This window comes from Phocoena sinus, chromosome 7 (genome assembly GCF_008692025.1).
Source record: "Phocoena sinus isolate mPhoSin1 chromosome 7, mPhoSin1.pri, whole genome shotgun sequence".
In the NCBI taxonomy this organism is placed as follows: Eukaryota; Metazoa; Chordata; class Mammalia; order Artiodactyla; family Phocoenidae; genus Phocoena; species Phocoena sinus.
The window spans coordinates 63,421,602-63,446,813 of record NC_045769.1 but is presented as its reverse complement, the minus strand read 5'-3'; the positions used below and the strand labels follow the sequence as shown (position 1 = coordinate 63,446,813).

Below are 25,212 nucleotides of genomic sequence, written 5' to 3'. Positions count from 1 at the left end.
CCCCCAGGCGGGGCGGTCTCCGGGCGGAAACGCGGGCCGGGGGCCGGGCGCGCGGAAAGCCCTGCGGCAGCCGGGGAGGAGGCACGCGGATGGAGGGGCCGCAGTCCGGCCGTTTTCCTTTCCGTCCTTCCTTGAGCAGAAAGGCACAGGATTTCCCTTTTCCGAGATTTCTTCTATCCAGTTATATTTCGATCGTCCCTTTCCTGGCATCTCGATTCGACTTGAAAGGGAGACGGAACTCGGGGAAAAGGTTGAGTTGGGGCCGAGCCGAGACGGCCAAGGTCCAGCCTCGAGTGGGGTGACCTCTTGGACACTTGGTTTGCCAAGTGGGGGCTCTCTGTAGGACCGGCAGCTCGGGGCAGATTTCGGAGACTGGGTGAATGGGGTAGCAAATCAATATTTCTTCTCGAAAGGACCCCTGAGCAATCCGGGGGCCTCATATCAGACTCCGAGCTACCCTGCATTGAAATTGACCATCATATAAATTATGAAATAGTGTGTCCACATTTTGAATTTGTGACAGAGTGCTGAATTTAGTCTAGTTTTGTATATTCGATGCTAATCAATCATTATAATGACAGGAATATTTAGCATTGATTATGAGGTAATGCGCACAATTGAAAACACGTTTATTGTTTCATATTTATTGCAGCCATGGCTCTAAAAGGACAAGAAGATTATATTTACCTTTTCAAGGATTCGACGCATCCAGTGGATTTTCTGGATGCATTCAAAACATTTTACTTGGATGGATTATTTACTGATATTACCCTTCAGTGTCCTTCAGGCATAATCTTCCATTGTCACCGAGCTGTTTTAGCTGCTTGCAGCAATTATTTTAAAGCAATGTTCACAGCTGACATGAAAGAAAAATTTAAAAATAAAATTAAAATCTCTGGCATCCAACATGATATCTTGGAAGGCCTTGTAAATTATGCGTACACGTCCCAAATTGAGATAACTAAAAGAAATGTTCAAAGCCTGCTTGAAGCAGCAGATCTGCTACAATTCCTTTCAGTAAAGAAAGCATGTGAGCAGTTTTTGGTAAGGCACTTGGATATCGATAATTGTATTGGAATGCACTCCTTTGCAGAATTTCACGTGTGTCCAGAACTAGAGAAGGAATCTCGAAGAATTCTATGCTCAAGGTTTAAGGAAGTATGGCAACAAGAAGAATTTCTGGAAATAAGCCTTGAAAAGTTTCTCTTTATCTTGTCCAGAAAGAATCTCAGTGTTTGGAAAGAAGAAGCTGTCATAGAGCCAGTTATCAAGTGGACTGCTCATGATGTAGAAAATCGAATTGAATGCCTGTATAATCTACTAAGCTATATCAACATAGATATAGATCCAGTGTATTTAAAAACAGCTTTGGGCCTTCAAAGAAGCTGCCTGTTAACCGAAAATAAGATCCGATCTCTCATATACAATGCTTTGAATCCCATGCATAAAGAGATTTCTCAGAGGTCCACAGCCACAATGTATATCATTGGAGGCTATTACTGGCATCCTTTATCAGAGGTGCACGTATGGGATCCTTTGACAAATGTTTGGATCCAGGGAGCAGAAATACCAGATTACACTAGGGAGAGCTATGGTGTTACATGTTTGGGACCCAATATTTATGTAACTGGAGGTTACAGAACGGATAACATAGAAGCTCTTGACACAGTGTGGATCTATAACAGTGAAAGTGATGAATGGACAGAAGGTTTGCCAATGCTCAATGCCAGGTATTACCACTGTGCAGTCACCTTGGGTGGCTGTGTCTATGCTTTAGGTGGTTACAGAAAAGGGGCTCCAGCAGAAGAGGCCGAGTTCTATGATCCATTAAAAGAGAAATGGATTCCTATTGCAAACATGATTAAAGGTAAGTGCAGATTGTGTTTATTCTGTAATTTTTAGGTGTTGGAGGTTAGGCCAAGGATCTCTCAGTTCTCTCACAGATAACGTTAAAAAGAATTTATCACTTTGGAATGCTACCTAGGAACTATAGTGGCTTATACAAATAATGTTACACAGAATGTTCCAAGTGAAAATATAGTATAGCAGTCCCCAACTTGACTGAGAATTATGTGATCAGAGTATGCTACCCAGGCTAGAAAAGAAATATTATTTATATAAGAAAACAGTATAATTCATTCTTCTTATTCTACAGCCTGTTTTGAATCTACATCTTGCTTTGAGTCTTAAGAATTTATATTTAAATCAAAGGCTAAATGAAAAGAGAAAGCTGGGTAGTTTTATTCATGTTTAATTTTCTATTTTTTTGCTTGCTCTTGACATTGAACCTTTTTGATTCTGCTTTTAAATATTCAGCTTTTTTTCCTCTCATCATCTGATCATCTGTCTTTTAAAAGGTCTTTCATTAAAACCTTGAAAGGTTTGGTCCCTATAGGGTGTAACAACTTACATTCTCTCAAAAACTAGAGAGAGACAACCTCTGCTCTTTGGAATTCCAGTCTTGTCTTAGAGGGAAAAGGAGAGGGGCAGGTCCCCTACCTCCCACATGTGGCCCACACAGTGGCTATTGGATCTCAGCATCTGTCTGATAAACACTGTATTTTCTGCTGTGTTTGGTACTAGATTAGCCTTGTCTTTCTCTCCCACTGTAAAAAAAGTTAGGCTAGAATCTCACTTATTTCAGTACATTTATTCATTGGTGCTGGGGAGGTGCACACAAACTGGTACGTTGTTACCAAATTTGAGTCATTTTATTCCAAATGTTTCTTCCCAGGCTTTTCTGTTTCTTTTTTAATGCTAGTGGGGGTGTGGGAATCTGACCTGGTCTAGGAATCTGACCCGGTGTGATTCTTGGATGAGAACAGGAAGCCTGAGAGGCAGAATGGCCTTGTGACCAGACATGCTGCTTCTGAAGTCAAACTGCCTGGATCCAAATCCTGACTTTCACCTCACTTGCTGGTGAGCTTGGGCAAATGGTTTAATCTCCCTGTGCCCCAGTTTTGCCATCTGTACAGTGGGGGTCACAATATTACATAGCTTAGTTCTGAAAGGATTAATTGAGTTTATTCATGTGAAGTGCTTAGAACCGTGCCTGGCACAGAGTAAGCACTCAGTAAGTGTTAGGCATTATAGTCATGAACATCTTATAGAAGAACATGTCAGCTTTGACAGGGCAGAAATATCTTTCATATTCAATTACAGCCGCTCTCCTGCACGTCCGAAGATTGCGAAGTAGTTGGCAGCTTGGGAGAAGGTGGCTTAATGCCTGCTGCAATAACTGCTCTGGTTTTTGACTCTGCCAGAGCTTGACCCCCCAATTTACTAATTCCCCCAGTCCTCTCCCCAGGGTGGCTCTTAATGTCCTGACTCCTTTCCTACAAAAGAAGCAAGGAAAGTTCAAATATTTTAGCAGCTGTTGTAAACCTGGATATATTTCTGCCTCTGTTTCTTAATGATAAGATCACAATTTCAGTGGTTCTGCACTTTAGAGTATATTTCTTTGAGGATTGAAATGTATTACTTTACTGAAATGTTGTTAAATCATGTGTGAAACAGTGCTTCCTGAAAAGAAAATGCTGCAATGGTGTATCCACTGTAAAGAAGGCCACACGTGTTCTTGCCTTAGCCTTGAGTGGAATGGAAGACCCTCGTATGCTGAAGTCTTCCCCTACTCCCTAGCTGGGTCTGAAATTCCAGAGTTTTATACTTTTTTTTTTTTTTTTTGCGGTACGCGGGCCTCTCACTGTTGTGGTCTTTCCCGTTGTGGAGCACAGGCTCCGGACGCACAAGCTCAGCGGCCATGGCTCACGGGCCCAGCCGCTCCACGGCATGTGGGATCTTCCCAGACTGGGGCACGAACCCGTGTCCCCTGCATCGGCAGGCGGACTCTCAACCACTGCGCCACCAGGGAAGCCCCAGAGTTTTATACTTTTAACTTAAGTTTTGATTCCTGATTATATCTGACCATCCCAGGGAAGGGTAACACTTTTGTCAGTTATGTGCACTTTTTGCTAGTACTGGTTCTGATGGGTGGACTCATGCTGAACTTTAAGTTTCCCGTTTGTCTCTAGAAAGGATAACACTATGTTCCCCAGTTTGTTTTATTTTGTAGCCATAAAGTGAACTAGCAGCTTTCCCTGGTAATGAGCACCTAAATTGGGCAGAGTCAAATTTCAAATTCATTTCCTTTTTCAGTTTACGGGTATACAGAGAAGAAATAAATACTCGGCTGTTTAGAAAGTCCTAACTTTTTTTCCCCCTCATCATAACCGCCCTGCTTATAAACTCACTCTTGTTTTGGAGTAGAAATGCACAGGGAGATTGAACTGCACCGGCCCATCTAATAGGCTAAGTAAAAAGTTGGTTGAAAGACTTAAAACTGACATTTTCAACTAAAACGAGCCTCCTCATCTTTCTTCCTCACGTCTTCTTCCCCTGCTGAATCCATTTCTTCCTTATTTTTCTGTGGCATCAGTGTTTCCCAGTTTTCCGAGCTCAGGACCTCAGAATGAGTCTTGTTTGTCTTGGACACAGTCAGTCATCAAGGCCCATCTGTTCTGCCGGTGTCTCTTACCTTGGTATCCTTCCCTCTGACTCAAGGCCCAGTCTAAAGTCAGGCCCTCAGTACTTCGCACCTGGGCCAATACCTAGCTCTTTCTGACTCTTGCCCTTCTACTCCTATAGTCCCCCCCTTCCTCTCTTGAAAAATCCTTAAAAGTCTTGCTAAATTAAGTCCGTGTTTCTTAGTTGGGCATCAGGATCCTTTGCCGTGTGGCTTCAGTTTACCATGTCAGCTTTAATTCCCACACGACAGCCCCAGGTGTGCCACCTGCCTTGCCCAAGTGCTGGGAATCAAACTTGGCTACATGACATTGTCTAATAAGCACTCACCTTTCCCTCTGCCTAGGATGGCTTCCTCTCACCTGTGCCTGCCAAAGGCTACCTACTGAGGCCCAGGACAAATTCTGCCACTGCCTGCCATGATTCCCTTAGTCAAAGCAGTGTCTCCTTGCTCTGAACGTTCATAGGAGTTCTCTACCCTGTGTTCCAGTTATTTGTGTAAATGTCTCACCCCTTTTAAGAAAAGGTGCAGGGAGCCTTTTTTTTTATTATTCTTCTATCCTTCATAGCATCTAGCACAATGCCTTGCATCTACTGTCAATAATAACAAAAGCAATAATAATCTTAGTCCAATATTCATTCCAAAACCAAATGAAAGAGCAATCTGAAGATGTGATTTTAATTAACACACAGGCGTGGGAAATGCTACTGCCTGTGTCTTACATGAAGTTATCTACGTCATTGGCGGCCACTGTGGATACAGAGGAAGCTGCACCTATGACAAGGTCCAGAGCTACAATTCAGATATCAATGAATGGAGCCTCATCACCTCCAGTCCACATCCAGGTAACAAATTACTGTCTCAAATAGTACATAATGTTGTGATGCATCTTATCAGCATAAGAGATGGCTAAAAATGGGCTGGAAGTAGAAAGTGCTAAATTTGTAGTAGGCTACACATGGGTATAATTAAAGGCTCAAAATATTCACGTGTTCATCTAACAATAATCACAATTAGCTATTCCAACTCGATGACATCTACAAATACTTTCCCTAATGTCTTTACATGACACATATTTTAGGCCTGTGTGGTTAAAAGAATTAGTTTCTTCATAAATTTTTTTTTTTTTTTGCGGTACGCGGGCCTCTCATTGCTGTGGCCTCTCCCGCTGCGGAGCGCAGGCTCCGGACGCGCAGGCTCCGCAGCCATGGTTCACGGGCCCAGCTGCTCCGCGGCACGTGGGATCTTCCCGGACCGGGGCACGAACCCGCGTCCCCTGCATCGGCAGGCGGACTCTCAACCACTGTGCCACCAGGGAAGCCCCATAAATTATTTTAATGAGATTCTATTTTTGTGTTTCCTATTCCTTAGTTATATGCTTTCTTTCATTTACTACATGCATTATATAAAACACAATTTTTATTGACAGTTAAAAACCACTAGTCTGAAATAGTTGGGAAGGATACCTGTTGATTCAGTTCAGCAAGAAATGATTTTTTTTTAGAAGCATGTTCTTTCTGGGTTTCAATAGCTATTAAACACTTACTCCTGTGATGTGCAGGGCCCTGTGTTGGCCTTAACAGTTGTCTACCCACAAAGAATGGCCTGCTTTCTGTGGTGTCCTTTGTTCTTTGACTTGTCTCTTTGGGTAGAGCTCAGGGGGAAGGATAAACCTGTTATAGTTACCTGGTTAAGGTTAAGCCATCTGATTAAGGTTTTTTTCATTAGGAAAGATTCATATCACCATATCACCCTTCTACTTCGAATCATTTTCCATATAGCATCCGGCTTCTGTGTGAGTCACTGGAGAGCATAGTTGGAATTCACGAGCTTGAACCGTCTGAGAATAATAATGATAGGTAACCTTGAGCACTTTCCATAAGTCAGGTACTGACTGAGCGCTTTGCATGTAATATTACCTTAAATTCTAACTACACCCTGTAAGTATTGTTTACCCCTGTTTTACATATTTGTAAAGGCTTAGAAAGGATAAGTAGCTTTGCCAAGGTCACAGTTTGGAAGTGGTGGATCAGGATTCAAAGTCAGGCAGTTTGATTGCATTGACCTGTGCTATGACCGATAAGCAATCCGCCTGTCCATAAGGGAACAGGCTCTCCTACTTTTGACCAATGCAGCTAGTTCCACCATACATCATATATGTCATCTCACGGTTCAGGGGGAGCACACCTGAATCTGGTGCTGTGTCTCCATATACCACAGGACTTACACAAGGAGGGACTTCAGCCATATGCTGTCCTGGCCCTGAAGACACCTTAGAGGTAGACTTTCGTCTCCAAGTAGTTCAGATGTATTATCCCAGACTCCCCGCAACTTTCTGTGATAACTAATGAAATTATAATAGAAAATAATAATAACTGTCATACTGAGTACAGGCATACCTTGTTTTATTGTACTTCACTTTATTGTACTTTGCAGATATTGCATTTTTTACAAATTGAAGGTTTGTGGCAGCCCTGCCTTGAGAATTCTATCGGTGCCATTTTTCCAACAGCATTTGCTCACTTTGTGTCTTGTCACATTTTGGTTATTCTCACAGTGTTTCAAACTTTTTCATTATTATTACATTTGTTATTGTAATCTGTGATCAGTGATCTTTGATGTTCTATTGTAATTGAATTGGCATTTTTTAGCAATAAAATATTTTGAAATTAAGGTATATTGTTTTTTTAGACATAAAAAATATGCTATTGCACACTTAATAGACTACAGTATAGTATAAACATAACTTTTACATGCCCTGGAAAACCAAAAAATTTGTGTGTTGCTTTACTGTGATATTCACTTTATTACCGTGCTCTGGAACCCAACCTGCGGTATCGTCAAGGTATGCCTGTAATAGCTAACATTTATTCAATAAGTATGTACCAGGCACTAACTATTCCAATACTTTTATCTGTATTAATCCTTTGAAACCTCACAGCAATCCTGTGAGCTAGGTACTGCTACTATTTTATAGGTCACTGAGGCACACAGAGAGTGAATATATTGCCCAAGGTCAGCTAGCTAGGGTTTGTTGTGAGATTCAAATCCAGGCAGTCTAGCTGGGAGCTCATGCTCTTAACAACTACACTGTTACTTCATTTGATCCTCGTGTTAACCTTATGAGTTAGATACTTCTCTGACTTATCTTTACAAAGAAAATCTTAACATGTGAAAAGTCAGATTAACAAATCAGAGGGCAGTTGTTTACATTACAAACTTAATTTATATTTCATAAAGAGATTCCTTTAAAAATAAATGTCTCGAGGGACTTCTGTGGTGGCTCAGTGGTTAAGAATCCGCCTGCCAATGCAGGGGACATGGGTTTGATCCCTGGTCTGGGAAGATCCCACATGCCGCGGAGCAACTAAGCCTGTGCACCACACTACTGAGCCTGCACTCTAGAGCCCACAAGCCACAACTACTGAAGCCTGTGTGCTTAGAGCCCATGCTCTGCAACAAGAGAAGCCCACACTCACTGCAACTAGAGAAAGCTGGTGCATAGCAATGAAGACCCAACGCGGCCAAAACTAAAATAAGTAAATTAATTAATTTAAAAGTAAATATAGAAATGAAGGTCTCATACTTAAATTGGGTATAGCTTGTTAACTGCTTGAAAGAGAGTTTAAAAGGTAGTGAGACTTAAGCCAAAGTATGTAAAGCCATGGGAAATCAAAAAATCAATTAGAAATGAGTATTAGGATTCCATATAGAGCATTTTGATTCACATTGGACATTTTCCTGACATAATGTGAGAAACAAAGTTATCAAATTAGCACCCTACGTGGTATCTTCTATTTGGCTCTCACAGTGTTCAAAATATTTTTTAACTGGCTTGTTACCAATATTTAAAATTCAGGAGATTTCAAATAAAAATCATGATTTCTGGCCTTTAGAAAAATTGCAAGATCTGGAAACCTTGGATCATATTCCTTCCAGGCAACAATTATTGGTGCCAAGTAGTGGCTGTTCCCTTTAGATGAGGCTTATATGCTCCATTTCACCACAGTCTCTTCCATTCTCATCACATCATAGACTTGGGAGGCCTGTGCTGCTGTTTTTCTTACCCCTAGCCCGGTTCATTCAGATAGTCTGTTATCTCCTTGGCCCTGGAAGGCATTTAGACCTACATCCTCTGAATTATAGCAAGTTATGCCTCTTATGCATTTTAGGAGCACCTCCTGAAGAATGTAAATGTCAGTCTTGAGTCTACCTTATAGATATGTAGCTTAGACCACAAAGAAATGACTACTGTTATTTTTATTTTTATTTATTTATTTTTTAACTGTTATTTTTAAAAGGTAATCTAAATGTTATCTTTTCTCTTAATGCTTTTAAGGGTGGTTGCTTTGTATAGTTGAAAAACAGGGGACTATAATCCCATTAAATTCAAGATAACATTTATTGAGACCTTACCTTGGGAAAGATACCATTCTATCGAAGATGATTAATTTTACTGCCAGAGGAACTCAGTATCTAGTAGTAAATACACATACATAACAGGAATACAAGACAGTCTTACAAATAAGTGCTACTGAAATTGAGGGTAGAGAGAGCTTCAGTCTAATTAAGGGGACCCTGACAATCTTAGAAGGCTTCCAGGCGTAGGCTGTTATGATTTGGGCCTTAAGGAATAGCTACAATTGAGGAAGGTAGTTTTTGAGGAAGAGTGCTCTGGCAGAAAGTTAGCCAGTGAAGGAAGGCTGAAGGGAAATTTCCAGGTTCATTCCAGTTCCTGGGAGTAAAAGTATATTAATGAGATGCAAGAGGGTAGGATGAGAGACTGGATAGGAGAGTTCAGTTGAAGAGCATGTCATGGAGGGCTTTGAATGGCAGTCTGGAGAATTTTAAAATAGAGAGCTTAAAGTTTTCAGAGCAAGAGAATGATGCATGATCAGTTCTAGCTTCAAGAAAAGAACTCCTTTGAGAATAGACTGGGAGAAAGATGGCAGGGAGATCTTCTAAAGCTATTGTAATAAACCAGGTGAGAAATACTGAAAGCCTGAAGTGGTAGGAGTAGAAAACAGGCAGGTGTGAGGAATGTTACAGATTCACCATCGATTGAATGGTAGTGATTGCTCCCTTGGGTGATTGGACATTGGCGATGAGGAGGAGAAAGGAATTGACAGTCATTCTAGGCTCTCTGGCTGATTGACTAGGAGCATTGAAGTAGCAACCAGTGGGAGGGGAGAAGAAGAGAGATGATGAACTCAGTTTTGTAGTGAAATGTCAAGGACCAGTTAGATAACTCAGAAGAGCCGTCCAGCAAGCGATGGGAAGTGTGGTTCTGCAGCTCAGGAGGAAGAATGCAGCTAAATACAGAGATCTGTGAATTGTTTGCTTAGAGATGATGACTATGTGTGGAGGTGAATGAGATGCCTTGGGAGGTTGGGACCAACAACACAGTAGTGAGCAGAATCTTGGGAAACAGCATTAGTTAAAGGATGAGCTGAGGAAGAAGAGTGCATGAAGAACCCGGGAGAAGCAGTAAGTGATAGAGAGGGAAAATCCGTGGAGAGCTGTGTCCAGTGGGAACAACATTCTCTCCTGGCTTTGCTATTTATTTACTTGTGTAATCTTGGGCAGCAGCTTAAGCTCTTGGGTCTTACTTTCTAGCAAAATAAGGAAGTTAGATTAGATAAGCTTTACAGGTCTTTTCAGTGAGAAAAAAATCTTAGGTAAAAATCTTAAAGTATTTCAATGGATATTGAATACCTGAAAATATTGTGGTTGTCTCTGAATCCCTGCATGGCTTTGTTCCTATCACTCATGTAACACTGAATACAGACTGCCATGTATTTATAGTGCATATTTGTGTGTAAACTCTTTTGAGCCATGACAGATGGTGCTATTCCTCATACTTGGTTTGAAATTGTTCATTCATTCATTTGTCCAACATATATTTGCTGAGTGCTTCCTGCTTGCTATGTACAGTGCTAGGAGCTCAATAAACAAGACACAGTCCCTTAGCATCAGTAGCTTCATTGAGTGACCAACAAGAAAAAAGGCAGTTATAGCTGAGGAAGTTTCCATCAACTATAACAGAACATTATGTTGCATTTGGGTAACAGGGGAAGAACTACCAGGAATTTATTTATTTATTTGTTTGTTCGTTTGTTTATGGGTGCGTTGGTTCTTCATTGCTGCATACAGGCTTTCTCCAGTTGTGGTGAGCGGGGGCTGCTCTTCATTGCACTGCGCGGGCTTGTCGTTGCAGTGGCGTCTCTTTCTGTGGAGCATGGGCTGTAGGCATGTGGGCTTAGTAGTTGTGGCACGCGGGCTCAGTAGTTGTGGCTTGCGGGCTTAGTTGCCCCACAGCATGTGGTATGTTCCTGGACCAGGGATGGAACCCGTGTCCCCTGCATTGGCGGGTGGATTCTTAACCACTGTGCCACCAGAGAAGCCCATTTTATTTATTTTTATACTTTTAAAAAATTTAGATATAGTTTATGTAAAATATTATATAAGTTTTAGGGGTACAGCATAGTGGTTTATAATTTTTAAATTTTTTTATAGTTAAATTTTTTTATACTCTATAGTTATTATAAAGTATTGGCTATATTCCCTGTGTTGTACAATATATCCTTGTAGCCTATTCATTTTATACATAATAGTTTGTACTTCTTAATCCCCTACCCCTATCTTGCCCCTTCTCCGCTTCCCTCTCCCCATTGGTAACCACTAACTTGTTCTCTATATCTGTGAGTCTATTTCTTTTTTGTTATATTAACTAGCTTGTTATATTTTTTAGATTCCACATATAAGTGATCCCATGCAGTATTTGTCTTTTTCTGTCTGACTTATTTCACTTAGCATAATACCCTCCAAGTCCATCCATGTTGTTGCAAATGGCAAAATTTCTTTTTTATGGCTGAGTTGTATTCCATTGTGTATGTGTGTGTGTGTGTGCGTATTATATATATATCACATCTTTTTTATCTGTTCATCTGGGGTTTTTTTGCTTTATCATTTTTTAAAAAAATATTTATTTATTGGAGTATAGTTGATTTACAATGTTGTGTTAGTTTCAGGTGTATAGCAAAGTGAATCAGATACATATACATATATCCACTCTTTTTTAGATTCTTTTCCCAAATAGGCCATTACAGAGTATTGAGTAGAGTTCCCTATGCTATTTAGTAGGTCTTATTAGTTATCTGTTTTACACATAGTAATGTGTATATGTTAATCCCAATATCCCAATTTATCCCTCCCCCTCTTACCCCCGGTAACCATAAGTTTGTTTTCTACTCTGTAACTCTATTTCTGTTTTGTAGATAAGTTCATTTGTACCCTTTAAGATTCCATATATAAGCAATATCATATAATATTCATCATTCTCTGACTTACTTCACTCAGTATGACAATCTCTAGGTCCATCCATGTTGCTACAAATGAATTATTTTGTTCTTTTTTATGGCTAATATTCCATTGTATATACATACCATATATTCTTTATCCATTCCTCGGTTGATGGACATTTAGGTTGCTTCCATGTCCTGGCTATTGTAAATAGTGCTGCAGTGTACATTGGGGTGCATGTGTCTTTTTGAATTATGGTTTTCTCTGGGTATATGTCCAGTAGTGGGATTGCAGGGTCATATGGTAGTTCTATTTTTAGTTTTCTAAGGAACCTCCATACTGTTGTCCATAGTGGCTGTACCAATTTACATTCCCACCAACAGTGCAAGAGGGTTCTCTTTTCTCCACACCCTCTCCAGCATTTATTGTTTCTAGATTTTTTGATGATGGCCATTCTGACCAGTGTGAGGTGATACCTCATTGTAGTTTTGATTTGCATTTCTCTAATAATTAGTGATTTTGAGCATCTTTTCATGTATTTGTTGGCGATTTATATGTCTTCTTTATAGAAATGTCAGTTTAGGTCTTCTGCCCATTTTTTGATTGGGTTGTTGTTTTTGATATTGAGCTGCATGAGCTGTTTGTATATTTTGGAGATTGATCCTTTGTCAGTTGCTTCATTTGCAAATATCTTCTCCGATTCTGAGGGTTTATGGTTTCCTTTGCTGTGCAAACGCTTTTAAGTTTCATTAGGTCCCATTTGTTTATTTTTGTTTTTTATTCTCATTACTCTAAGTGGTGGATCGAAAAAGATCTTGCTGCTGTTTATGTCAAAGAGTGTTCTGCCTGTCTTTTCCTCTAAGAGTTTTATTGTATCCGGCCTTACATTTAGGTCTTTAATTCATTTTGAGTTTTATTTTTATATATGGTGTGAGGCAATGTTCTAATTTCATTCTTTTCCATGTAGCTGTCTAGGTTTCCCAGCACCACTTATTGAAGAGACTGTCTTTTCTCCATTGTATATTTTTGCCTCCTTTGTCATAGATTAATTGATCATGAGGATACAGCATTAATATACAGAAATCTGTTGGATTTCTATATGCTAACAATGAACTATCAGAAAGAGAAATTAAAGAAACAATCCCATTTACCACTGCATCAAAAAGAATAAAATACCTGGGACTAAACCTTCCTAAGGAGGTAAAGACCTGTGCCCGGAAAACTGTAAGACACTGATGAAAGAAATTGAAGATGCTATAAACAGATGGAAAGACATACTGTGTTCATGGATTGGAAGAATTAATATTGTTAAAATGACCACACTACCCTAAGGCAATCTACAGGTTCAGTGCAATCCCTATCAAAACACCAAGGGTAGGGCTTCCCTGGTGGCGCAGTGGTTAAGAATCTGCCTGCCAATGCAGGAGACACGGGTTCAAGCCCTGGTCCGGGAAGATCCCACATGCCGCAGAGCAGCTAAACCTGTGTGTCACAACTACTGAGCCTTCACTCTAGAGCCCGCAAGCCACAACTACTGAGCCCGTGTGCCGCAACTACTGAAGTGCCCTATAGCCTGTGCTCTGCAACAAGAGAAGCCACCACAAAAAGAAGCCTGCGCACCACAACGAAGAGTAGCCCCCACTCACCACAACTAGAGAAAGCCCACACTCAGCAATGAAGACCCAACGCAGCCAAAAATAAATAAAATTAATAAATAAATTAATTGATTAATAAAATACCAAGGGTATTTTTTACAGAACTAGGAAAAATAATTTTAAAATTTGTGTGGAAGCACAGAAGACCCCAAATAGCCAAAACAGTCTTGAAAAAGAAGAACAGAGCTGGAGGAATTGCTGACTTTAGACTATACTACACAACTACTGTAATCAAAACAGTAATGGTAGGGCTTCCCTGGTGGTGCAGTGGTTGAGAGTCTGCCTGCCGATGCAGGGGACACGGGTTTGTGCCCCGGTCTGGGAGGATCCCACATGCCGCGGAGCGGCTGGGCCCGAGAGCCATGGCCGCTGAGCCTGCGCGTCCGGAGCCAGTGCTCCGCAATGGGAGAGGCCAGAACAGTGAGAGGCCCGCATATCACAAAAAAGAAAACAAAACAAACAAACAAAAAAACAGTATGGTACTGGCACAATAACAGACATGTAGATCAATGGAACAGAATAGAGAGCCCAGGAGTCACTTTATTTTAAATATTTTTACTGCTACAGAAAGATTGAGATACTTCTCTTAACATAAGAGTTGCAAATTGAGGATTTTTTGTGAGATTTGAATAAGTTAAGAAAAGTTTAATAAGCTCATTGTTGAATCATTTATACCAACTGATGTTTTTGAATCATCATTAATTTTCACAATAACCATTTGACAGAATGACTCATAATTTATACAAACAATGTGTCACCAGTACTCAGAAACAACTAAATCCTATAAAAATTCTGCATGTGTATAACTGAAAGGTAATAAATGGGTTTTCAGAGGTAGGAGAATTCTTTTTTTCTTGGATGTCAGAAACCAGAGAACAACGATATGGGGACTCAAAGCAGAAATACCAGTCTTCTCAGACTTTTCCTTAGGCTTTGAAACCTAAATAGTAAGAACTTTACTGATAAGAATTTGTCTTCCCTACTTAAAGGGGAAATCACATTTCTGATTGTCCATTCTTTCTTTCTAAAGAAGGCCTTATAAGCTTTTCCTCCACGAAGTTATGGGGGCGCATATTTGGGCACAGAGGCTACAAGGTACAATTCATTCATCGATTCAACAAACTTTTATTGAGTCCTTACAAGATGCCAGACACTTGCCATCCTTCAGTTGGGAGTGGAGTGGTGGGCAGGACACAGTTCCTGTACTGTCAGAAGGAAGAGAGAGACTAAACAGGAACCACGTCAGATTATGAGAAGTGCTACAGAGAGAATTAAAAGAGTGTGATGTGGTAGAGATGCCTGACCAGCTCCTTCAGGTTGGATGATCTGGGAAGGCCCTCTGAGGAGGTGAGAGTAAGATGAGACCTGAATGACATGGAGAAGGTAGCTGTGCAAGGACCTGGGAAAAGAAGGTGTTCCAGACAGATGGAACAGCTCAGCAATGGCAAGCTAAATCTTCATTTATTCGCCATAGTATTAGTGCCACTGACAACTCCCGCTCTTTCTTCAGGTCTGCAGCTAGAAGTATTTAAGTGTAATCTAATGGTTGATACTTCCAGAGAAAGAACTCACAGGCTGGGAGCGATGTTAGAACTGAGGGCGTGGAAGAAACAGGGCTGGGACTAGGGTCAGGCGAGTGACCTGTGCCCTCGAGGCACAGAACCGAAGGAGTTGCTCAGAAGGTGGAAGAGTCTCCTGTTTTGTGCTCTGGGCACCTCACTTGCCTTACCCTAGTCACAGCCCTGGGAAGAAGGGAGAGGAAGTGAAGTTGCCAAACATCCTGGTGCCTTGAAGAGCCAGCAGGTTTGGATGTGGAGGGGGAGATAAAATGGAAAAAAATTTAAATGGCCTGGAAAGCTGACCCCCAAGAGGTGGACTCCCGGCCCCAGGACGCAGACCTCACACGGCAGCGCTTGGCCTTTGAGCACCTTCCACAGCTTCTTAAGGTCACAGACTGTAGTTCCCCACTAAACTGGCTTATATTTCTCTAACTTCTTGTGTCTTTAACTTGACCGGCAATGTGAGAGAGGCAAGCGCCTGTGGCAGCAGATACTGTACAGGGTTAGCTGCTAAGACCCGAAGGACCCTACACCAGTTACCTGGGACGTCTTCATGGCAGAGGGACTCTGCTGCTACCACCTTTTACACATAGGCGTAGAGAAAAAGGTGCCTGTGCTGGGAAGTTTCCGGAAGGGTAGTGGTCGGAGGATGAGTTCCTCCTGGCATCCTGCAAAGCCAGTTTAGGGATAACCTGAAAGACAGTGGCAGGAATAGGTAATCTGAGTCTGGTGATTGGGAGTGGATTTTAAGGCTCTGTGTTGTGGTAGTGTGTGCTGGAATCAAAATGTCACAACTACTCTATTTTTGTATGCTAAATTGTAAAGCATTATTATATCACCACCCTAAGGTATCTCTTTTGCTTGTTATCCTAATAGAAATATGCTTTTTTCTTTTTAATAGAATATGGATTGTGTTCAGTTCCATTTGAAAATAAGCTCTATCTAGTTGGTGGACAAACTACAATCACAGAATGCTATGACCCTGAACAGAATGAATGGAGAGAGATCGCTCCCATGATGGAAAGGAGGATGGAGTGTGGTGCCGTCATCATGAATGGATGTATTTATGTCACTGGGGGGTATTCCTACTCAAAGGGGACATATCTTCAGAGCGTTGAGAAATACGATCCAGATCTTAATAAGTGGGAAATCGTGGGTAATCTTCCAAGTGCCATGCGGTCCCATGGGTGTGTTTGTGTGTATAATGTTTGATTAAGTCCACAGAAATGACCAGGTAATCACTGTTTCAGGGTGTAGTGAAAAAGAATGTAGGGTTTGGAGTGTCTTACTTGTTATTGTGGCCTGGCACAAGTTAGGTAAATTCTCATGCCTAAACCCCACTCTACACCCCAACCCTGTGATTAATGGTCAAGAAACATGTATATTTACAGTTGAGTCAGTGGGGTTACTACCTTTAATCTCTGCTCATCAAAGGTAATCTGGAACACTGGACACTTGGTAAAAGGTGAAACGTCTTTGCAGTGAATTTATCTCCTGGTAGCATCAACACTGGGTGTAGGTCAAAATCATTCTGTGGAGTGAAATATTTCTTATGACAGTGTAATAGTGTACATTAATGTAATGTAATAGTGTACATTAAGGTTCCATTTAGCTAACAAGGAATTTGAAATATAAAGAGGGAATATTCTCTACCTCTACAAAATCAATACTTAAAATTTTTTTTTACCTTTAGAATTATTTAGAATGGACTTAAGTCTAGTGTTTTTCCTTTGTAGTGTGTATTATTTATAGTTATGATTCTTTATTTACTGACTACCAGAGATATACAAGATGTTGTGCAAAAGATTATTACTATTCAGAGTTTACAAACTAAATTTAAAAGAATGGAAAATCCGAAAAATTTCAGAGGAAAGAGTTGAATATTTGTTGATCCTAAGAGCTATTTTTAATTTTCAGCTTTGATGTAAATTGCTAGTTTAGGTGTCTTTACGCATATCAGAAAATCCTCTTTATTCATAAGTATAGGTGCTTGTCTGCATGTGAAATTGAAATTTAGAGCCAGAAAGCATGTAGAACATTGTGATATAGTAGAAAATACATTGATGAGAAGAAATTTGAATTCATTTTCCACTAACTAGATTTTGTGACTTGGATTGAGTCACCTAACCTCAATTAGAACTTCCCTTCCCATGTACACTGGCTCTTTGGGTGATAGATGTGCCTAGATATGGATCCCCACAGCTCTTGGAGTAGCCAGAGGTGGCCTGGGTAGCTGAAGCTTCAGGGCCAGAAACATCTTTGTTCATTTTCTCCAGTGTGCCTACCATATCACTTTCCATGTGTGCCATAACTTGAGAAAAGTTAAGAAGCGTAGCTTAAGCTAACTCATCTAAACTTTTAGTAATGTTAGATCATCTACCCACACTCTTAATTTTTTAAGAGACAATAATTATTTTTAACTTTAAGTATGTAAGTGTAAAACTACCTAACTTTTCTGAGTTATTTTTAAATTTTAGAAAGAACCTGTTTAATACATTCGTTTAAGAAGGCATCTTAAACAGATACAACCCTTTGGGAACACAATATGGCACTGCATAGAAAGCCATAAAAATGACCATATTTTTTCCTCATAAATTCTACTCCTTGATTTGTAACCTAAAGAATAGCATACAAACAAAACAAAACAAACAAAAAGGTAAATGCATGAGGTTGTTTATGTCTGCGTTATTTACAATAGCGAAAAATTGGAAATAATCTAAATGGCAAAGAAGAAAGTGGGCTAATAAAAAGAGTGAAGCCTTATACTGCCATTAAAAAAATTGTTTGGAAGACTGTAGAAACATGGGCATGTCTGTGATATGGTAAGTAAAATAAGCACAATATAAAATGGTATGAACACTATCATTGTGTCTGTAAAATCTTTATGCATGTGGAAAGTAATATGCAGAAGTGAAATTCATTGTGTTAGCGTAGGGGGATATGGAATGATTTTTAAATTATTTAAATGTTTTCCTTTAATATTACTTTGTATTTTCAATAAAAATAAATAAATCACTGCATACGTGGTAAAGCTGCTTGAATTTGGGCCAGTTGAATTAAAGGACAATTGAGTTTCTGAATTAGTGAAGCAACTGAATTACAGAGTATTTCAATCTGTACTTGAATTACAGAATATTTTATTGCTCTCAAGAACATTTGCATTTAATGCTGAACCAGTAATATGTTATCCAGTAGGGCTTTAGAGATCTCTTTTATGAATGGATGAGAACAATTGCAATCACTTTTGCCTCCTTTCAGCTTATCTAGGTCCTATAAAAGTCCAGCCTCTGGAAATTCTTTCCTGTTTCAGCCACAGTAAAACTTGCATTGTCACATTTAAAGAATTTAACATTTATATATGCATGTTACGTCTCTTGGCTAATTTTGAGATCATGGATCCCATCTTATTCTTAAGGAGCTTGAAAATAGTTTGTGATCTCAGGCATTTAATTTCCAGCTCCTATTTTCTATAAAATTCTTTTTTTGTTCTTGATACATGCACACAAGAAAGAATTAAGAAAGGTAAACATTTCGGTCAGAATTATTCCAAGTTCCAAATCACTGTTGTATGAATGAAAAATATTTTACTATAATTAAATGCAGGCCATTGCTTTGGGAGGGCAAACACTATTTTACAAAATAATTAAAGTTGTGAAGATGATTTTAAGTATGACTTAATTAAGAGGACTCCAAGTGTCCACATTTTGAAAGTTGCTGTTTCTCACAAGTCTTATTTTTAGCTTTTAGCTATAACTGAAATAGGATCAATATCTAGGGTACTTGCTTAAAGGCACATTACCCTTTATTTTCATATGCATAGAAAAAATTTTTAGGTCTCTTAATCTATAAGTTCCCCATCCATCTTTTCTTTTTTTAACTCCTTGCAATTTAACTGTTGAAGAAGCTAGATCATTCATTCTGCTTTCCTAGAGTTGACATTTTACTGATTGTGTTCCTATTGTGTAGTTTAGCACGTTCCTCTGTCCCCTGTGTTTCCTATAAGTTGGTAGTTAGAGCCAGAAGCTTAATCAGATTCAGGTTTGATTTTTTTTTTTGGGTCAAAATTACTTCACAGGTGGTGGTGTGTTCATTCATCAAAAGACATAATTGTCTCTTTCTGATGTTGGCAGCCATAGATGCTCAACACCCAGATCCTTAATTCACTAGGGATTGCAAAATGGTGATTTCCAATGCTCTCTCTTCTTGGTGTATTTGTTGAAATACTTCTATAAAGAAAAACCTTCCTTCACTTACTAGTTGTTTACCCAGGTGTATAGTTTGTATAGGAAAGGTAGAAGAAGTGCTTGATTCCTAACTTTATGTACCAGTTTGCAAAATGAATAGTTGTTAGCATCCTTCAAAGGTGATTTATTAGATTTATTGTTTTTTATTTTTTTTTAACATTTATTTATTTTTGGCTGCGTTGGGTCTTCGTTGCTGCGCACGGGCTTTCTCTAGTTGGGGCGAGCGGGGGCTACTCTTCATTGCGGTGCGCGGGCTTCCCACTGCAGTGGCTTCTCTTGTTGCAGAGCACGGGCTCTAGATGCACGGGCTTCAATAGTTGTGGCTCATGGGCTCAGCAGTTGTGGCTCGCGGGCTCTAGAGCGCAGGCTCAATAGTTGTGGCGCACGGGCTTAGTTGCTCCGAGACATGTGGGATCTTCCCGGACCAGGGCTCGAACCCGTGTCCCCTGCATTGGCAGGCGGATTCTTAACCACTGTGCCACCAGGGAAGTCCCTATTGTTTCTTTTAAATTGTTTTGAACTCATGGATTTAAATGTACTTGGCGTCTTTCAGCCCATTGCAGTTACTCTTACTGTTGCTCCGTTTATCATCTTGAACCAGTGAAAGGCTCTGCAGAGTGCTTCCCAGAGTTGTTCCCTTTTGGCACAGCTCCAGTAGTTTTTGATAGCTTCTTTGCTGTCTGGTATGACCAGATACTCCTGGCTCATCTTGTGCATTTCCCGCCTCAAACCTGGAATCAGCCATTTCTCCAAGCAGCCCTGATTTCTTTTAGGGAAAAATGGTATTTCAAGACCATCGTCTGGATGCTAGGGATGCTTACTGCTACTAGATTGTTTCTCGTTTCTAGGCATAAAATTAAAATACATAACAATAAAAATACTAAAGACAGAAGAGGGATAATTAGAGTTAAATTTTTCTAAGGTCCTAGCATCATCAGGAAGTGGTAAAAGCACCACAGGGTATTCACCTAATCTCTTCTATCCCAATATCTGTAGCCCCTTTTCCCACAGAAAGTATTCTGGTTCTCACAGTTACCTAGGAAAATAAAATTAAGAAATCACTTTGTAACATTTGTTTTATTCCACATCTCTCTCTCCATTTTTCTCTCTTTTCCTCTCCCTCTCTGTCTCTCTATCTCCCCCCAACACACACACACACACACACACACACACACACACACACACCATTCTCAGAATAACAATACCAACAAGCAGTTTGGGTATGAATTTTCAATAATTTTGGACTTCTTCAAAATTCCAAATAGAAAGTAGATGGGAAGGTGAGGTTGAAACTGGCTAACTACCACCTGAGACTTTACATCAGACAGAAGGAAAGAATGGTAAGGAATCCCAGCCAGGAACTCTAAACATACATAAAAAATAAAGTTATAGAGCATTTTGTTCTTCATAATTTTTGAAAGTCTTTGAAATACCATCCTTGTTAAGAGTTTCTTTCTGCTTTTCCATCCTACAGTTTCTAGCAAAAGGCATTTATTTTTGGAGGCTCAACCAAGAGCTTATAAGAAGACTTTTTCAGATAACATTTCCCCCTTGTTAGCCTAATAGCAGGTCCAATGGACACAAAAGACACATACAATTATTCTCCAGTGTTGTTAAGTAGGAATGGAAACCCAAAGTTATTGGTTTAACAATGTATTTATGGTCTTTTTTATCTTTGCTTTTAAAAGAAGTTAGGAAGGCAATGTGATGGAGTCCATAACCTTTGTCTCTTAATCAAGAAGAAAGTTCTCTAAAAAGGTTTGGGGCAGGAATTGCCCACAGTTCAGAAGCCCCACTGTGTCCATGCATTGCCTCAGCCCCACCAAAATCACAGCACACACTTGGTTCACAAAATTGTTAGAAAGTTTAAACCAAAATCGTGCCCAATATAAATTATCATTATCCTCTTGGCTGGACATAAGTTCAGTCTTCCAGTGCGTTTTGTGCCTTGTATTTCCTATTTGTGTTTTTCATCTGTGCACCTGTAGTATTTTGAAAAGTAGTTCTAACTGGGCTTCTTTCCATAATGACATCCGCCTTCTGTGAACCTGTGTTTTTACTCCATAAGTTATAAATAAAGATGTTCTTGGCCATTGCAGTGAATGAGCTGAAGCTTTGAAGTCTTTTTTCAATAAGGAAACTCAAAGTTTTATGAGAAAACAACTGCGAAAAGGTAACAAAACATCTGTGGAAGTAGCACAGCATCCCGTCTCATAAATCTAGGATCAGAAACTCTCATCAGGATCCTTCCCTTTTCTTTCCCCTTTCCCTTCTGTAAAAACTAAACATTTAGAATAATTTAAGTTAAGGGAAAGGAGAGCTGCCCACTAAGTTCTCCAGTGTCCTGTTCTCTTCAACTTGTAGAGCAGCTTTAGTTCTGGTCTTGGAGGATAGTTTGCACTCATTTCTGTTTGAGAAATGCCTTTGCTGATGAGCAGATAAATCCCTGCTGACTACAGAAACAATATAGTCTACAAGACACTGTGATCATGTCACTCCTCTGTGCAGTTCCTTGTGATGTCTCTCCATCTTATTTAAAGTCCAAGTCCTTCCAATAGTATGCATGTGTGCTGTTGTAGAGGGACACAAAAATGGATAGCCACGTGCTAAAGTAAAAGCTCAGAGTCTTGTTAAAAACAGGAAGAAGGGGTTAACAGATACTGAGACCATTAACAGTCTCTGTCAGATACTAAAATGCTATAAAGCCACTAAAATTAAAAATCTGGTGTGTTATATTTCAAAATAAGCAAGGTTAAAAACCTGAGATACTGAGACGTGAATAGAAAAACAGATCATCAGAAAACGTTTATCTTATATTACATTTTCATATGTGTCTGGGTCTATATTCATACTCACATGGACGAAGTTTTTTTTTTTTATTGTAGTATAGTTGATTTACAATGTTGTGTTAGTTTCAGGTGTATGGAAGTTTAAGTTGGTACATTTATCAGGGCAACCGGGAAAAATGTATCAAAGTTACAAGTGCAAATACTTCTTTTACCTTTTTTTAATTGAAATATAATTAATTTACAATGTGTTAGTTTCAAATGTACAGCAAATTGATTCAGTTTTATGTTCTTTTTCAGATTCTTTTCCATTATAAGTTATTACAACATATTGCGTATAGTTCCCCGTGCTATACAGTAGGTCCTTATTGTTTACCTATTTTATATGTAGTAGTGTGTATCTGTTAATCCCAAACTCCTAATTTATCCCCGCCCCACTGCTATCCCCTTTAGTAACCATAAGTTTGTGTTCCATGTCTATGAGTCTATTTCTGTTTTATAAATAAGTTCATTTGCATCATTTTTTAAGATTCCACATGTAAGTGATATCATGCTATTTGTCTTTCTCTGTCTGACTTCACTTAATATGATTGTCTCTAGGTCCATCCATGTTACTGCAAATGGCATTACCCTTTTTTACAGCTGAGTAATACTTCATTGTATATATACCACGTCTTCTTTATCTAGTCATCTGCTGATGGACATTTAGGTTGCTTCCATGTCTTGGCTATTGTTAATAGTGCTGCTATGAACATTGGGGTGCATGTATCTTTTCGAATTCGTGTTTCCTCTAGATATATGCCCAGGAGTCATGAGCATATATTAAAAATCTGGTGTGCTATATTTCAAAGTAAAGAAGCAAGGTTAAAAACCTGAGGATCAGATTGTTGGATCATATGGTAACTCTCTTTTTAGTTTTTTAAGGAACCTCCATACTGTTCTCCATAGTGGCTGTACCAGTTTACATTCTCACCAACAGTGTAGGAGGATTCCTTTTTCTCCACACCTTCGCCAGCATTTATTATTTGTAGACTTTTTAATCCTGGCCATTCTAACTGGTGTGAGGTGATACCTCATTGTAGTTTTGATTTGCATTTCTCTAATAATTAGCAATATTGAGCATTTTTTCATATGCCTGTTGGATATTTGTATGTCTTCTTTGGAGAACTGTCCATTTAGGTCTTCTGCCCATTTTTTGACTGGGTTGTTTGTTTGTTTGATATTAAGCTGTATGAGCTGTTTGTATATTTTGGAAATTAATCCCTTGTCAGTAGCATTGTTTGCAAATATTTTCTCTCAGTCCATAGGTTGTGCTTTCGTTTTGTTTATGGTTTCCTTTGCTGTGCAAAAGCTTTCAGGTTTAATAAGGCCTCATTGGTTTATTTTTGCTTTTATTTCCATTGCTTTTAGGAGACAGATCCAAAAAAAATATTGCCACGATTTATGTTAAAGAGTGTTCTGCCTGTGTTTTCCTCTAGAAGTTTTATAGCATCTGGTCTTACATTTAGTTCTTTAATCCATTTTGAATTTATTTTTGTGTATGGTGTGAGAAAATGTTCTAATTTCATTCTTTTCCATGTAGCTGTCTAGGTTTCCCAGCACCACTTATTGAAGAGACTGTCTTTTCTCCTTTTGTATATTCTTGCCTGCTTAGTTGTAGATTAATTGCCCATAAGTGTGTGGGTTTCTTTCTGGGCTTTCTATCCTGTTCCACTGATCTATAAATGCAAATCCTTTTGAATCAGAAGAGTCCTTTGTTAGGGTGGGAACACTTCTTCCCCTCTCCTGATGTGTCCTTCTACATGGAAGTAGCTCTACTAGTTTAACACCCACCCCCCGCTTGCTTCTCCCTAGAGAAGGAGGGATGACTTTCCTTTCTTTGTTGTTCATTTTTTTCTTCCAGTTTTTTTGAGATATAAGTGACATACAGCGCTTTGTAAGACTAAGGTGTACAGCATAATGATTTGACTTACATACATCATAGAATGATTATCACAGTAAGTTTAGTGACTATCCATCATCAAACAGATAAAAATTTAAAGCAACAGAAAAAACTTTTTTCTTTGTGATGAGAACTCTTAGGATTTACTCTTTAACAACTTACATATATAACATACAACAATGTTAATTATATTTATCATGTTGTACATTACATTCCTAGTACTTATTTATCTTATAACTGGAAGTTTGTACCTTTTGACTGCCTTCATCTAATTCCCTCTTCCTCTGCCCCTCGTCTAGTAATTACAAATTTGATCTCTTTTTCTATGAGTTTGTTTCTTGTTGAAGTATAATTGACCTACAACACTGTGTTACTTCCTGTTATACAACATAGTGATTCCATATTTCTGTACATTTCAAAATAATCATCACATTAAGTCTAGTTATGATATGTCACCATACAAAGATATTATATCTATTGACTATATTCCCCACACTGTACATTTCATACCTGTGACTCATTTATTTTGCAACTGAAAGTTTGTCCCTCTTAATCTCGCTCACCTATTTCTTTCCTCCCCCCACTTTCCCACCCTCTGGCGACCACCTATTTGTTCTCTATACAGTAAGTCCCCTACATATGAGCCTTTGAGAACTTTCAAAGATGCGAAGGTGCGTTCAAATGTCCAATCACGTAAGTTAGTTCACTTACGTGTCTGGCGTGCATCCTCTACAAGTGGTTGTGCTTTTGTGTACTTTACAGTACTGTATAGAGTACAGGATCTTTATTTCAAGCCCAGGATGTCTGGAAGCAAGCGTAAAAGCAGCGGTGATGTAGCTGGTATCGCTAACAAGCGCCAAGTGCCAAGAAAGGATGAAGAGAGACAAGAGGAAGAAGAAGTAACTGAAGAACTGAAGAGATTCACAACACAGGAAATGGCAAGGGGATTTTCTTTATTTGAGGAAGCACTGTTAGTTTTTGAGGCACAGGACCTGAACATAGGCCGGTACATGAAGGTTGCAGCAGCCGTTCAGAATGCAATCCAGTGTTACCATGTCATCTATGACAAGAAAAAAAGAGCCACTACCCAGACATCACTGGATCTTTTTTTCAAGAGGGTAGGTAGAATTGAATCCAGCAAGGAACCAGAACCTGTGCCACCAGTGTCAGGCGTGAGTGAAATTGCAGCTTGCCCTCCATCT

General features: G+C 39.4%; 1 protein-coding gene across 2 annotated transcripts in view; it reads left to right on the top strand.

The window, feature by feature from the left end:
• Positions 1 to 16,295, top strand: part of LOC116756983 (kelch-like protein 23) — a 37,580-nt gene extending 21,285 nt beyond the window's left edge. For both annotated transcript variants that reach the window (XM_032638214.1, XM_032638215.1), the window contains 3 exons: positions 653 to 1,867; positions 5,215 to 5,367; positions 15,940 to 16,295. In XM_032638214.1, the coding sequence (XP_032494105.1) occupies positions 653 to 1,867; positions 5,215 to 5,367; positions 15,940 to 16,250 (1,679 nt within the window). In that variant the 3' untranslated portion in view covers positions 16,251 to 16,295. The remainder of the gene's footprint in view (positions 1 to 652; positions 1,868 to 5,214; positions 5,368 to 15,939) is intronic.
• Positions 16,296 to 25,212: the final 8,917 nt, after the last annotated feature.